This window comes from Ursus maritimus, unplaced genomic scaffold, assembly GCF_017311325.1.
Source record: "Ursus maritimus isolate PB19 unplaced genomic scaffold, ASM1731132v1 scaffold_3, whole genome shotgun sequence".
In the NCBI taxonomy this organism is placed as follows: Eukaryota; Metazoa; Chordata; class Mammalia; order Carnivora; family Ursidae; genus Ursus; species Ursus maritimus.
Window position 1 is genome coordinate 43,948,320 of NW_024425563.1, and position 16,297 is coordinate 43,964,616.

Here is a 16,297-nt window from a genome sequence, read left to right on the forward strand (position 1 = left end):
ATATTGCTAAGCTTCTCAGTAGACCAGCCCTCCCTATCTCTGGTATTTTCAGCCAATGCATGGTTGATTGGTTTGACTCCCCCAGTTCATTCACTGTTATAGTATCGGTTACAAGGACCTTAGAAATGTCACCAGAGACACTTGGACTCTTGAGGAAAGATACAAGAGATAAAAGACGGTGTTCTCCAAAGCCATCAGTGAGTCTGCACCCAAACATTCTCGCCTTCCCAACTGGCAACAGGGAGTCCCCACTTGAACTGCTATTTGGATAATACAGTGTGAAGTCCTGCCCACCAACATGAACCAAGAAACAAAGCACTTCCATGCTGTTCGTGTTCTTTGCTCCACGAATTGATCCAGAAGATGCAGAAGCTGGATACTAGAGCTGTCCCTGTTACCTCCCAGTTTAGAACGATCTGTTTCCTTTCCCCTGCATTAGAAAATGAAACTCAAGAGGTGGGAATAGAAACCAGATTCAAGGAGGAGCGAGACAAAGGGGAGCCTGGCAATCTGATACAGTGTGGCTCTTGGGGGAAAGGTGTCTGGATCTCAAAGGCGGACTATCACAAAATGAGAGCAGAAGCAAGTCTATTTTTTTTCTAGGTCGCCACAGGGAACCAATCTAACCTATTTACAAGTGGTCTCAGGGGTGCTCTCTTTAAATAGCTATCTTGTCACCATCCTTTTCGTCATCTTCCACGATCACTTTGGGTCTCTCGTCCCTCAGCAGTGTCACACCTGCAAAACAAAGCGCTGATCTGCAATTAAGTGCCTCTAATGAAAATATTAGACAACCTTACAGCGTAGACACACAGAAGCATGGTAACCCAGAAACCCCGTAGCGTCCTCAGAGCTAAGTGTTAAAGGTGCCGCCAGAGTTAGGGCGCTGGGGGCCTTACGTGGCCTGCCCGGAGGAGCTGTGACTCAATGAGGCACCGCCCTGGTGACCAGGAGAAGCTTGATCTCGGAGTCAGAGGCAACGCTGACCCCCTGGTCTACGGTCTACATTAAAGTTTGCAGCACAGGAGGACGAAAAGCAAACGGGTGTTGGAATCCACCTGCTTTGGACCTCTCCTCCTGGCACTTGCCCAGTCTGCGTTGGGCCAGTTAACAATTTCACACCTGAATTTTCTTGGATTTAAAAGGAGCTCAGTGATACTTATGTAAAGGGTTATTGTGCCAACGAACGAGAAACAAAGACAGTGCTGAGCAAGCGCCACACCCGTGAGCCAGGAGTCTGCTTCTCCTTTCCTTTCACACGTGCTAGTTAGGTCCCCCTTTGAAAGAATGGGTCAACAGTAGGAAGTCAAAGTTAAATACGTTTTTCTAACATCCGGGGAAAAGACTGAGCTGGGGCTCTGAACATGCCATTTCTAAATGTCAGGACTGGTAGGTGATAATATTTACATCGTTCAGAGCAAAAGGAGAAATTCAGGAAAGTGCAGTGAGTGTTCATAAAGTTCTGTGGCTACAGTTTTCAAAAGTTGTTCTTTATTTTTATTTGATTTTCTTCTTTGGGGGATGAAAAGATCCTTTCTTTTTGGAAATTTTAGGGGCATCAGACAGTTGTTTTTTTAGCAGCCTTCCTAGGCAAAATTCAAAACTATCCCTGTGTTGGGTTCCGATATATTTTGTTTTAAAAGTTTACTGGTCTTTGAAATTCAGAAGCCTGAGCACAATTTTCTGGACTGATCAGTCCAGTTAAGAGCATCCAAGGAGGGCTGGGTGATTCTGCTCATCGTATAAATTGTGAAGTAGGGTCCTTTTAATAAAAAAACAAAGGGAACTATGATTCAAGGCCAGTCCTCCGTGATTTCTGTCACCCACTGCCACCAACCACCACTGCCTTGCACCGCCCCCACCTTCTCATAATTAGAGACCGTTCAGTTCATGAAGCATTTCGTAAAGATCTAAACACGAGGGTGGAAAGCTGTGCACCCCAAGAGGCCTTTCTACAACACGGGACTCCGTTCAACAGCGGCAAATTAATGAAAACTTTGTGTTGATCTTAATGACTATTCATTTGATTCAGTTCCTAGTTTGTTCATATGGGTTCTTTACCAATTAGCTGATATTTATTGGAGGAGAAAAACAATTTCAAGAGCCTGGTTGAAACTGAGGATTTTGCATAAACCTCTTATGAAACACAGTGGGAGATCTCTTCTCTTCTACAGCTGCAAGGAGGCTTGGATTTTTATTTGGAATTAAGGCTATCATGGTAGGAGAACAGAGAGTTAACTATGCTAAGCCCCCAAAACTTCCTGTCCTGATTTCCTTGCTATCTTTTCACATTAAGCCAAACTTGAGTTGATTCAAAGTGGGCAAGAGTATTTAAATTCCCAGATCCCGTCAACTTTCTGATTATTTGGAGTATCCTTGAAACCTAGTCAGAGAAGCATCTGGGCCAAAAAAAAAAAAAAAAAAAAAAATGTCCTGAGATTTCAGGGAAGGGAGGAGCCTGTTTTGCCATCAAGGTCAGCCCTTCCCAAAGTAGGCTAGGCTTTCCACAGGGACACGGGAGGTAATTTCAGGTGGAAAGTGAACTAGCATTTGTATTAGTAGAGTTAAGCATTATTTTTAGTGTCTTATAATGAAAAATACATACGGTAGCTCCTGAGAATCCCGATTTCATGGCTATCACTGCTTAGGGCGAGGCTGAAATCAATAGCATGTGTCATCAATACGTTTTTATTTTTTATGCTTCAGATCTTCGACTTTGTTCCTTTGAAGATGAATGAGGTTTGATGAACACGGGTCTGTGGTTTAACCTCGTCCTCATCCTCTGTTCTCCTCGGGAGGCACAGGTGTGCCATCGAAGGAACGTACGCTAGAGCCAGAAAGCTTTGCCCTCTTTGGTGGTCATTTAACTTTGAGCAATTACTCAGCTTGTCTGAGCCTCAGTTTATTCATTTGCAAAACTGGAGAAAAAATAAATCCTATCTCCGTCAGGGGGTGACGCTGCCAGGGGGATGTAGACCAACATACTTTGATGCTTCCGGCACACTGTTATGTGAACCTCCATTACAGCACGTAACACACTGTAGGAATCATTGGACAATACCTCCATCTTCCCTACCGAACCTTGAGGCTTTTAAAGGATATTCTAGCATCTAGCACGGGGCTTGGGGGACAGTAGGGATTTAGAAAATGTCAGTTCCTGCTCTTCCACTCTCTGTGGAGAAGAGTGTATGGAACTTGGCTGTTTGTTAGAACCTGGTGTGTTTTTAAGGCCAAAGCTGTCAGTCCCAGGTCTCTAAGGGTCAAACAATTAGCCTCGTAGCAAGCTGTTTTAGGCCATGATCCCATTCAGAGCTGGTCACGTGCATTACAGATGTGTGCCTCTGATCTAAGGGGGCGGGGCTAAGACACCTCCTGTCCTGGCAAGCCACACCACAGAGAACACTCTATTCCCAGCAGGACAGAAAAGGTGTCACTTTCAAAGGACATGACAGTCCCCTTTCTCCAAGTACATTATTGAGCTTTGATCTCCAAATATTCACAGCTCATGGGCCAATTTTCCAAGAGGTTTCTCTTCAATGCTCCCAGCTTCATGATTCTTTACCTTCTCTGGTTCCCTTTGCCACAGACCTTAACTAAAGACTTTCTCTTTTAAGCACTTCTCGGCTACTCAGATCTTAATAATCACAACCCAGTGCACCCCGCGATGTAGTCACCAAGATGGGGGGCCCTGGCAAATGTGGGCCACGTTGGGAACAAACCTTGGGTTGGCAAGGAAGCCAGAGATGGCTCCTCACTGAGGAGTTGTCTGGCAGTTGGAACCTGTCGAGTAAGCTCATTAACCTAGGGGAATGAAGGTAGTTAGCAAGAGATTTAGAAGAGAAAGATAATCCTTGTCCAGTCTTCACTTGCCAAGGGCTAATGAGAGGAGATGTCTCCAGAGTGCATTTGTCTGTGAGTTCCTCTCAACACCCTTATTAGAACCAATATGAGTCTCTCTGAACATCTGCCGAAGGCCCTATCCTTATCAGCTTAACTAGCATTTCGATTACTGCCAAATCTTTAGATACTAAAAGGCTCTTCAAAAATAAAGTGCTTCAGCTAATATGCTAATAAAAGCTAGAATCATAGAACACCATCTATAATTGCAAATACAACACAGAGACTTGCTGATTCAAGGAATTCCATAATGTGTATAGAACCCATGCATATATAGCCTTTCTCTCCAGCTCTGTGTACTTTGCCCTGTATGAGAAACATTTTTTTTTTTTTGTTCCACTAGGAAGCTGCTCTCCTAAGATGTAGATTTTGGGACGCAGGCAGCATCCCCTGCCAGATAAACAGGGGTCAACATTTTAGGCAGTCCCTTGAATCAGTAGGTTTATATGGAAAGGTAAAACACTGCAGCTAGCAAAATTCTCACCTTTAGAAAGGATCTGAGTAAGCTCAAGGAATATAAGGTGAGGAGAATGGAGGGAAACTGACATTTATTGAGGACTTTCAAAAATCCACATCTGTGCTAAGTGCTTTATGTGCTTTCTTTAATTATGTTAACAATCCTGGGAGAAAGATTTTATGGTCCTGCTTTCAGAGATGGACGAAATGAAGGAAGCTAATTTGTGTTAGTTGCCCAGAGCCACAAAGCTAGAATGCTCGGAACCAGAGATCAAACTTAGACCTTTCTGACTCCGAAGCCCATGTTCAGTGCTGTGTGCTGAGGTGACTGCCCATAAATATTCTTGTTCCTCCACCAAGTCTTCCCCTAGGAGGACCTCAACAAAAGCAGATATAAGAATGGGTAAAAAATAAAGTCTCCTCATGGAGAACTTGGAACTGCAGGATTGTGATTGCCAAATAGAATATCAAATCAACAGATACTTATCGAGCATTGTTATATAGAAGGGACTGGGCTAGATATCAAGGCCAATACCAGCACAGTTCTCATGAAGTCATCAAACGTTAGTCAATGTACAGAACAGCTACAATAATGGCAGCAAGAGCCATAAAGACTAGACAGAAAGAGATGACAAAGTCTTGGTATTTGCACGCCTGGGTCTACTACAGAGTGAGTTCAGAATGGAAAACATTCATTTTGGACTCGGAGTCTGTTAGTGGAGACTTGGAGCTGGCTGAGTCTTGAAAGGTGACCGAAGCCAGGACAGAGGCAGAGCTTGGGGGAAAAGTGTGATGGGTGGGAGGGTCAATGCCGGTAGGAACACACCGTAGCTTATGAGAAACATGTTTGAGGCAGTTCAGATCCTGCCAGGTGGTCCTCGGTCCACTTCTCCAGACAAGTGTCTCCTCAGGTTCCATGCCTCCTTGCCTGGCTCTGCTCCACAGCGATCGGGCACCTTGTCTGCACCCCTGACTGCCTGTTCATGATGTCTTTTCTCAGGCTTCTTTCATTTTTTTCTTTATTAAATAAAATAATGGGGAAACATAGTTCTATAAGAACAAAATCCCGTCTCCCAAAGTGTCCCTTCCGGGTTGCCATAGTGCCGAAAGTTCCAACTATACCATAGGACAATGAGAAACGGCCCACAGGTGAGACAGCGCTGGCTTAGAGCCCCAGCTCTGCCCCATCATTGTATTTGATCTTGAACATAATTTGGTCCATTTATCTGTCCACCTAATCATCCCATCAGCAGTCCAACCAATCAGCCGAGCCCCTATCCATCCATCAATGCCATCCACAGGGGACTTTAAGTTACTGAAATTCTCTTTCAGTTTCATTATCTGTAAGGGAGTTAATAACTACTTTCTTGTGTTATTCAGCTGATTTTTAAAAATTCATGAGATGTGCCAAACGCAGTACCTAATATTTAGTAGGGTCTCAGTAAACAGTAGTACATTTTTTCTTCTGCCACCCCCTCCAAACAGCTGTATAAAACACACATGTACACACACACACACACACACACACACTCAGGCTTATAATCTAATCATGAGTGTATATGTCTTATTCGCTAACCTTCACATAAAATTCTCAGGGACAAGACTATATTTCACATATTGGCTGCTGCATAGTCTGGGGCTGTGCACGGAGTTCAGCACAAATTTTGAGTTTGATTTGACACATATTAAGGTAGCTCTCATGAAGATGATACTTTCAGGATCAAAAAAAATAAAATAAAATATTGCCATTTGCAAAGATGTAGATGGAACCAGAAGGTATTATGCTAAGTGAAATAAGTCAATCAGAGAAAGACAATTGTATGATCTCACCATATCTGGAATTCAAGAAACAAAACAGAGCATCATAGGGGAAGAGAGCGAAAAATAAAATAAGATGAGATCAGAGAGGGAGATAAACCATAAAACACTCTTAATCACAAACTGAGGGTTGCTGGAGGGGAGGAGGGTGAGGGGATGGGGTAACGGGGTGATGGACAATAAGGAGGGCATGTGATGTAATGAGCACTGGGTGTTATATAAGACTGATGAATCACTGACCTCTACCTCTGAAACTAATAATACATTATATATTAATCAATTGAATTTGAATAAAAAATAAAATTAAAAAATAAAATAAATTAACATTTTTATTATGGGAGTTTTCAAAGTAGAGAAAACTATATAATTAATACTTATTAACATTTTATCATTTTTGTTTTATCTAATTGTCTTTATTTTTGAATATTGTAAAGCAGATTCCCTATAACACTTCTGTATATATCTCTAACACTAAAAGCTTTTTAAAACCATAACTAAACTGCCATTATCATCCCTGACAAAATTAACAATAAAGACTCAATTTCATCTTAAAAAAAGATGATACTTTCAAGGCTCGTTTCTATAGTTTGTTACTAACGATAGGTCTCGCTATTTCTGGATCTCCCTTTCTTTCCCTCCCCTCTCTCCTTCTCTCATGTTGAAGGTTTGATTAATACATCCAGCCAGGTGTCTTGGGAGAATCAGCCATCAGTCATAGGAAGCATGACCATGGAAGGCTGGGGACGAGGATTTTCCAACTCTTTTCAAGGACCCACTGACATTTCTATTTCATTGGCTCAGTGAATCTGATCAGTTCTGCTGAAGCACGAGGAATGCTCTGAACCTCCCCCAGCTCCGAGGCAGCCCCCGGGGGGGGGGGGGGGGGAGCTGCCAGTGAAGGTAAGCCTGAAAGCCAGCAGTAAACTCTGCTCCCCCCACAGAGCGCCTCTGTGTGACACAGCTTGCTGGGCCAGAACAGAGGCCATGCCCGTGGCACCTCCAGATGGTAAAGCTCTTGACCTGTTCCCATCACCCCCTGCAAATGCCTTGCACCAGCTCTTTTACCTGCTGCAAAGGGGGACACGTGCAGGGCAGGTGTGTCTTTTCTCCTTGGTTTTTTCTGTTCCAGGTCAGTGTTATGAAGAGCTGGACTCATTTTGCCCTTTGGGTGTCTCTCTTGAATGTCGTATCTTTTAATTAAGTGTTCTGAAAGCACACCTGTGTGGTTAGGGAACAAAGGGAGAGACAGGGTCAAATACACATATCCTAATACAAGAGGACTATACAGGCATATTTGCACATATCCCTAATGATGGCAGTCAATATAGCTTTCCAAACTTATTTTAGTAAAAAGCTTTTTTTTCTATTAGGAATTAGTATCTGTTGAGGTGACACAAAGGGGTTTGCACGCCTGATTTTATTTTAACCTCACAAAACCCTGAGGAATTTGGTATTACTGCCACCATCACCTATCTGAGGGAGGCGAGGCAAGGAAAACATGGCCACAGGAGCACAGCTCGCAGGGGTCCGAGCAGGAAGCCAGCCCAGGTCTGTTTGCCTCCAAGGTCTGTCCTCTTAGAGCAGGGGATCATTTACTGCCAGGCACATGCTCGCTCTTCAGCGACCTGCCTGCCTTCTCTCCTCGCCCACACGTGAAATGTCTCTCCATCATTTCCCAACTCTCTGAAAACAGCCTCCTCTATACAACTGTCCCCAATTCCCTGCCCAGGCGGAGCTCCCGGGGCCCCTATGGAAGGACCTCATTATAGCCTTACCGCTTACTGCGTATTTCAGCCCATTATGTGCTTCCACGATTTTGTACAGAACTGACAGCTCCTTCTCAGGAAGCTCTGTGTTCTGTTTGTTTTGTATCCCGCCGAGCGGGTTGTGAGTGGAGAGAACGCTGAATCAATGGCCCGGAGGGAAGGGGAGAAGGAAATAAGAACCAACAAAACTTTGGGCCAAAAAGAGAGTCACACATCACACATGAGATTGTTATAGAGACATTTTGCTTTTCTCCTGGGCACACAGCTGGGCGACATCTCTCTGCCTCCCTTGCAGTCAGGCAAGGCTTGTGACTGAAGGAAGTGATCGGGGCCACCTTCAGGTCTGCCAGTCTTCCAGTCTATTCTGCCCCCCCCCCCGTCCTGCCTCCTACCCCCCTCATCCCTGTGCCTGCTGGATGCTGGTGTTCACGGTGACCTTGAAAGCCATGTGCTGGTGAGGTCTGCACCTCCATCAGCCGGAGTCCCTGAATTACCGTTGGGGGCAGAACCTACCTCCCAACTCGCACTACTGATAAGTGACGAAAGCCTTGCGTGGTGCCACTAACATTTTGGAGTTTATTTGTTATAGCAGCCAGCCATATTGTAACGGGGACAGGTGCAGGGAGAGCACCAGTGATTTAAAACCACGCAAATATGTAAGGAAAAAGTTCTAAGACCAGCGCGATCCCGCGGCAGCGGTACTCCTTCACAGACGTGCCAACGGACCTCATTGGCCATTACCTGGTATAAAAGGTGGGATGTGCAGTGCTGGTGTATCTTTTCTCCTTGGTTTTTTTTGGTCTGACTCAACATTCAGGGCGACCTGTGCATTTTTTCCCTTTCTTGGCTTCCTTTTGAGCTCACAGTCTTTAATGAACTGGTCTGAAAGATCATCTGCTTTCGATAGGATGCGAAGAAAAAAAAAGAATATAACATGAGTAAGGGTCACTCACAACCTGGTTGGTGTCCAATTACTGGCAGAAGCCACTTGGTCTGAAAAAGAAAAAGATTTGTATATTTTGGGCTAGTCTACGGAGGACTTTCGTAGCCTGGCACAGATACATAGAATAAAACAGAAAACTGGAATAGTCTATAAAACCCCAAATGAAGAGAGCTCCAACGGATGGATAACCAAAGCAAAGAAGAACTTCAAAATATAGTTAGGCAAGCCACAGAGTGGGTTTGAGTTAAATTTCTGATAGAATAGGTTCTCTGTGCTAAATGCTCTTTCTTAATTTCCTTTGTCCAAGGCTTGCTCTCTTGAAGACTGCATGGGTCAGTACGGAGCTGTGCACACTCTTCAGTCTTTTTTTTTTTTTAAAGATTTTTTATTTATTTATTCGACAGAGACAGCCAGCGAGAGAGGGAACACAAGCAGGGGGAGTGGGAGAGGAAGAAGCAGGCTCATAGCGGAGGAGCCCGATGTGGGGCTCGATCCCACAACGCCGGGATCACGCTCTGAGCCGAAGGCAGATGCTTAACCGCTGTGCCACCCAGGCGTCCCCACACTCTTCAGTCTTGTAATAAGGTTCTCAGGAAAATCCTCACCCTTCGCTCTGCGGCCAGCTGGGTCGCGCTGACCATTCACACTTGTGTCAGCACTGGCCTCTTCATTTACTCCCCCACTGCCATCGCCATTCTCCCATTTGCCCATCCTCACTCCAGGGCCTCTCGTCTTACTCAGCTCTTTACCCTCCTCGGTTCCCTAGGCTCGGGAAGCTCGGATTCTATATCACGTCCATCAGATGTCAGCGAGCGTGATGAATCCAATCTGATCAGTCCTCACCCATGAAAGCATGTGCTCTGCTCCCTCTGACTCCCCAATGCTTTGGCTGATGGTTTACTTCTTTGAGCGTCTCTGTCATTGTTCTAGACAATGACACTTGTTTATTCTATCATGGTTTATCTGCTGCTCTTGACAGAACCTTCTTGGAGATTAAGGATTATGTCCTTTTGATAATTTTATTCTTAATTGCCTCTCCCTCCCATAAATGCATGTTGAATGGATAAGTGGATTGGACTGATCCAAGTTCAACTGCTGACTCTGTCACTTGTTAGTTCTGAGAACTCGGGCCTTAATTTCTAGGAACTTTAATATTGTCTCAACTTTTAAAGTGGGGATAATTTTAAATCAGTGTGTGTGTGTGTATGACAGAAACAGAGTGAAAGGACTAAATTTGTTGGTAAAGCAGCTGTTACATTTGATAGATTTTAGATCCTCAAAAAAATGTTCACTCTGGTCATTGCTCACCCCCTAAACTTTTACAAGGTCCAAAGGTAAACCCACCTCCCTGCCCCATCTCCATAAGTCTTTCCCAGTCCTGGGTGTCCTTTCTCATTTTCTGGATATCCACAGGATTTTTGCTCATGTAACACCTTTTCTGCATATGTCTTCTCTGCTTTCTTTGATGATAGGTATCTTGTGTTTTATCTTCTTACAGCAACTAATAAATATTTGTTGAACATATGCTTGAGTGAATGAACTCAAGCATGTTATGTATAAGGAGATAGTGTTCAAAGAAGCCACAGGCAATGAAGCTATCTGTCTTCTCTGGAAACTCACTATGGCCTGGCTACAGTCTGGTACATCTACAACTGTGAATGGATTTGGGGAAATTCAGAGATTAATTGAATTTTTTTCAGCCCATTCTTCTTTTCCTTCTTCCCTTCCTTCTTTCTTTTTTTCTGTTTCTTTTCTTCTTCTTCTTCTTTTTCTTCTTCTTCTTCTTCTTCTTCTTCTTCTTCTTCTTCTTCTTCTTCTTCAAGATTTATTTATTTTAGAGAGAGAGAGACAGAGTGCATTGGCTTTGGGGAAGGACAGAGGGAGAGAATCTTCAAGCAGACTCCCTGCTGATCCTGGAGCCTGATACGGGGCTCAATCCCAGGACCCCCAAGATCTGACCTGAGTAGAAATCAAAAGCAGGTGCTTAACAGACTGAGCCACCCAGGTGTCCCTCTCTCTGTTTCTTTTTTATGAAAATATTCAGGTCAGTGTCTTTAAAACATGGAGAATTAAATGTGTCAAACCTGTTCACTTCAGTTTTGTGGGTCTAGATATAACTTGTGTCATTCATAATGTATTTATTCAACAAACACTGATGAAGGTCCTCCCCTATGCCAGGCCTTGAGCAAGATTCTGGGACTAAAAAGACAAATAAGACATAGTCCTTCCTTTCAAGTTGCTATAGTCCATTGGGCTTTATGTCTGGATGGCCCTTTGTTTGAGAAAACCCAGTATACATGAGAAAACTACCATTAGAAATACCTAATAACCACACATTATTATGCCTGCATCACCCAAAGATCACGGTACATAAACAAAAAGTCAAATAGCATCATTCCCTTCAGCCATATTTAATAGTAACAAATATTTCCTTTCACCCAAAGGATTTGAATAATTCCATCCAATCATTTCAATTTAAGAAACATTTATTGAGCTTATACTGTATGTAAGGCACTGAGCCATATGCTTTTAAGTTTACATATACAAAAAAAAAAAAAGAGGTGAGAGGAGAATTTTACTGAGTACTCTTACATACTAGATGATTTCGCATCCTTCTGGTGTATGGGAATGACCAACACCGTCAATGCCTGTGTTTTACCAGTCGTTAAATAGTCATAGCATATCCTAAACACATGATCTCATTTAGCTCTCACACCAAGCCCAAAAGGAAGGAGTACAATTATCCCCAAATTGCAGATGAGGAAACTGAGATTTAGAAGGCCAGAAGAAAGGCTAAATGTCATAATCCTGCAAATTATGGCATCAGGAGTAAGCCCAGGCTCTTGGGAGTATGTTTCTTCTTTCTTCTTCTTTTTTTAATTTTTAAAAATTCTTTATTTAAATTCAATTTCATTGACACATACTGTATTATTAGTTTCGGGGGTAGAATTTAGTGTTTCATCAGTTGCATACAACACCCAGTGCTCATTCCATCACGTGCCCTCCTTCATGCCCATCACCCCATTACCCCATCCTCTCCATCCCCCTCCCCTATGTTTCTTAATGCGTGGTTGAAAATGCAATTTTAAAAATTTAGTGCCACATCGCACAGTTAATTTCTCCCCCTATCTTATATACCATAGACATTTGTTGAATGAATAAATATTGCTCAGAATGGGTGCTGCCCAGCTGTGGGGTCCCTGGGAGTACAGGCTGGATGTGGGCCAGTCAGGGGTCACCACTCAGTGCACAGTACGGAGAGCAAGGCATTTGCTTCAATTCTGACTTTTACTTCAATTGCACTTTTTCCCACTTTTGGAGAAATCCTGAACATAAACTATCTTGATGGCAAATGGGGAGAGGGGAGCGGGGGGTGGGGGGGAGTCATAACCAGGCAAGACATAAACAAAGGCTATGAATATGCAAAAGGCCCATCCATCAAAAGTCTGAGTGTCTCATTTTTAGAAATGGGTAGAGGCAGAAATGTTTCTGGTATTTTCATTACAAAGGTTATGCAAAAAGTCAGTTCTGGAAAGGAAACAGATTGACAATAAAGCAGAAAAAGGCTATTTAAAATTCTGTCTTGATAGGCAAAGAGAGATATTTGAAATATTTTATTGGCACTGCACATGGGGTGTAAGTGTGCCGGCAAATACTGGAAACAAGTTCTGCTGCCACATTCCATTTACTGCCTCAAAAATGCTCTGCCTGGGACTCTGTCAGATCCAAACAAGAGGACAATGCCTTTTTTCTCTTTTTGTAACTCTAATGAACCTCTCTCCAGCGCTCCAGCTAATATTTACATGGCAGACCCCACAGAGTCATGGCTATTTTCCTGTCCATCTGGTGTTGGCTGTCACCAGAAGGTGCAAAGGATCAGGTTTCAGGGGGCCTCCCCTTGTCCTGCCTGCAAACAAATGGCAAGAGAATGGCAGGGACCTCCCCTTTCTGACTTCCCCTGCCGACATTCCCGCAGGAGCACTTACCTAAGTGGTCACAACGAGGGTCTAGCTTATCCAGTCTGTCTTCTGAGAGCTCCAATGGCTGCATTTGCCCAGTGGACATCATCGAAGGAGGTGTTTCTTCTCCGGCACTATAGAAGCATAAGAAACTAGTCCATTAGTGTGTCCTCTGTTCATTTGTTCACTTATGGAATAAGTTTATTTATTGAGCACTTACTATTACATTCTCAACTTAATCCTAGGTTTCAAATCTGCTTCCTTTACTTACCTACTACCAGCTCTAACTTAAGATTTAAGTCAAAATAGATGAAACACACACACAAACACACACACTCACACACACACACACACACACACACACACACGGATTTATTGGTAATTGCCGTGCATCAAATGTTCAATATTTATCCTCTTTCAGACGCACTGTGGGAGTTTCAGAATGAATACTTGTCAATTCTGAATTAGAAATGAGTTAGCTGAGAATTACAGAAAATCCTGATTAAATCTTGTCTATATTTTCTGTTGAGTTCTGCGAAATAGGATTATGCCTACTTCGCAGATTAAGAAACCAAGGATCAGAAAATACAATTAATTTACTTAGTCACACAATTATTAAATAGCCAACTTTCAAATTATTAAGTAGCCTGGATCCAAATCCAGTTCTGAAGACTTCCAGTAGACACCCAAGACTCTCAGACAGTGATTCTTTTGAATGCAAATTGAGCCAAGCTTCTGCTTTTCTATCATTACATGCTGTATTTTATATGCATATATGCATTACATATATATAGCATGTATATATATGTATATGTGCATTACGTATATATAGCATGTAATGTATAATATAAAATAACTATAAAGTAATGAGATTTCCTCCCTATCCATTTTCCAGGCGGTAGAGATGTGGTAGGAAAAAATCTAGCTCTTATTATTTTCTCCCTAGAGATTTCTGACATTAGAGCAAGTCTGCTCCCCCCCCCCCTTCCCCCCCCCCCCCCCCATTTTTCCTAAACCACAAATCCATTGAACTTTCCAGAGCTATTAGTTGTAGCCATTGTCCAGGAGGAGTGGAAATCCAGAATGGACATGTGTCAGGTCTGAATGAGAAATGCATTAGTTGAGACTTACGGAATCTGATTCTGTTTTTTTCTGATAATTTATTACTCATGTTCCATCATAGTAAGAATGCTTTGAGAGGAATAAGGTTAAAATGACCCAAACTGATCCACCTTTCTTGAGATTCCTGAATCACTGGCATGCGGATGAACACAGAGATCCGTGGTGTTAACATTTCAGGCTCATAGAATGAGTTCAACTCAGTTGTCTTCTGAGGAATAAGCCAGTTTCCTCGGGGAAGGCTGGAGGGCTTCTCCCCCTGCGAGCTGAGATCACTGCAGAGCAGATGGAGCTATTCACGGATTACGGATTACGTGACCCTGGCTTTTAGCGTCACTCTGAGCGGACTGATTGTACTGAGTGACTTCAGCAGAAATCAATTCCAACCATTGTTTTAGTGTTTGTATAGAGACTGCCAGCTCCCTGGGACCATAAGGAAGCGTGCTGCTCACTTGGGGGGCTAGCCCCGACCTGCTTGAGCAGAGAGGGGAGCTATGGGACCGTCAGTCGGGACGAGTGGGCTCAATGCGGAGGTCTAGAGGTCTCAGTGCGACAGCCTCAAATAGGTCCTGTGCAGCTACTTAACCAATCTTCCTCCTCTTTGGGCAGAAAATCATGGGCTTTGTCCTTGACTTTATTATGCTGAAAATCACCCCATGGAGGGCCTAGTCAAAAACTATTCATTCTCCAGAAGGACAGCTGAGGCTCAAAGAGATCAAAGCCACCTGGTGGTAGTGGCACGCGAAGCCACCTGGTGGTAGTGGCACACTCAGAGTCAGAGTGATCACTTGAACCCAGGCCTCCTGCCTTCTACTCCAGGTCCCATCTGGCAATGGTCCCTCTCTCCTTTTCTCCACCCACAGTCAGCCGCTCTTTGTACCTGGATCATTTGCATGCGCCTGGTGCTCGAGAGCGGGTTATTTAATTTGAATCTGAGCTCTCGAGTTCCAATGGATCCAGGTACTGTAGCTACAAAGCTGTATGACGTTGATGAAGTAGCTAAAGCTTCGTGACGCAGTGAGGGTGAATGGAGCCCAACCACGACGTAATCACGCTTGCCCTTCCTTCCTACAAGCGACCGCTGCTGTGCCAGAATAAGCGAGGGCTAGCACTTCGTGATGTGCTCGTAGATGGGCACCCAGGGACACAGGTCCCTCTCTGTCCCCCTACCCCACTCCGACCCTCCCTTTTCTGATCTATAAAATAGAGATAACAGTAGCCACCTCACAGAGTAACTATAAAGGTTAACTAGAACAGCTCCCTGCTTTGCACATTGGGGTACTGAGTTCACAGCAGCCATTATGCCTACCCTACTAGATGACTAGTTCATGAAGACCAGCTTATATAACCAAAATGTAGTAAAAAGGATCAAATCTTGGGACACTGGGTGGCTCAGTCGTTAAGCATTTGCCTTCGGCTCAGGGAGTGATCCCAGGGTACTGGGATCGAGCCCTGCATCGGGCTCCCTGCTCCACTGGGAACCTGCTTCTTCCTCTCCCACTCCCCCTGATTGTGTTCCCTCTCTCACTGGCTGTCTCTCTCTCTCTCTGTCAAATAAATAAATAAAATCTTTTAAAAAAAAAAAGGACCAAATCTTTCATTTTCATCTACAATGCTGAACCCTGGGAGAGCCAGGCTTCATCGGAACAAAACGGCTTTCACAGTACTAGACTTGAGGGAAGGCTGCCCCTAATAGGGGGGCCGTGCAAGTGTTGGCAGTCCCTGGACGAGGTGAGGGCCCACACTTCTTCCCCAAAATAGCACCAGCGTCCCTGGGGACACAGCACTGTTGGAAACCAGTGCGATTGCAAGGATGCTAGTGGAGGCTGGGCTGCCCAGCCTCCGTGGGCTAGGGCTCGGGGAGTTGGTTTTCAGATTGGGGATTTTACAGCACAGAAGTACCCTGTGCTGGGCAAGGCTGTGTTTTGCCCAGGGGATTAGAAGAGACTTTCAGCGTGGATGATGTCATTCAGATCTGGGCGGAAAAGCTGCACACAAAGAAAGGAGCAAGTACGCAAGGAGACACAAGTTTGGTTTGGCATCACCGTATTAATAACTGTTATTTTACCTGCCTGTTGAGTGTTAGTATAGGACGGCTATAGGACGACCCCGTCTCCCTATCCACTCGCCATTCCTCTCCTCAGTGAGAAGGGCTGCTCTGGATGAGTGAGCCACAGTCAGATACGAGCCAGTCTAATTCTTGAACTAAGAAATGGAATATTTTTGGGATGCCTGGGTGGCTCAGTTGGTTAAGAGTCTGCTTTCAGCTCAGGTCATGATCCCAGGGTCCTGGGATCCAGCCCCACATCGAACTCCTTGCTCAGCGGGGAGTCTGCTTC

At 44.2% G+C, this 16,297-nt stretch overlaps 1 protein-coding gene across 1 annotated transcript; it reads right to left on the reverse strand.

Moving 5' to 3' along the window:
- Window positions 1–589: 589 nt before the first annotated feature.
- Window positions 590–12,948, reverse strand: PPP1R17 (protein phosphatase 1 regulatory subunit 17). The gene is made up of 4 exons (XM_008686461.2): window positions 12,867–12,948; window positions 8,679–8,831; window positions 7,237–7,389; window positions 590–738 (listed from the first exon to the last, which is right to left on the reverse strand). Exons 1-4 carry the CDS (start codon window positions 12,946–12,948, stop codon window positions 659–661), a joined length of 468 nt encoding a protein of 155 aa, XP_008684683.1. The 3' UTR covers window positions 590–658.
- Between the last annotated feature and the right edge of the window lie 3,349 nt (window positions 12,949–16,297).

Excerpts from the sequence above, each read along its gene's own strand:
- PPP1R17 (XM_008686461.2), bottom strand. The coding sequence starts at position 12,948 with ATGATGTCCACTGGGCAAATGCAGCCATTGGAGCTCTCAGAAGACAGA. Across the intron at positions 8,832-12,866 it reads CCCTCGTTGTGACCACTTAG|ATGATCTTTCAGACCAGTTC; the intron begins GTAAGTGCTCCT and ends TATCGAAAGCAG. Across the intron at positions 739-7,236 it reads CGTGTCCCCCTTTGCAGCAG|GTGTGACACTGCTGAGGGAC; the intron begins GTAAAAGAGCTG and ends TTTGTTTTGCAG.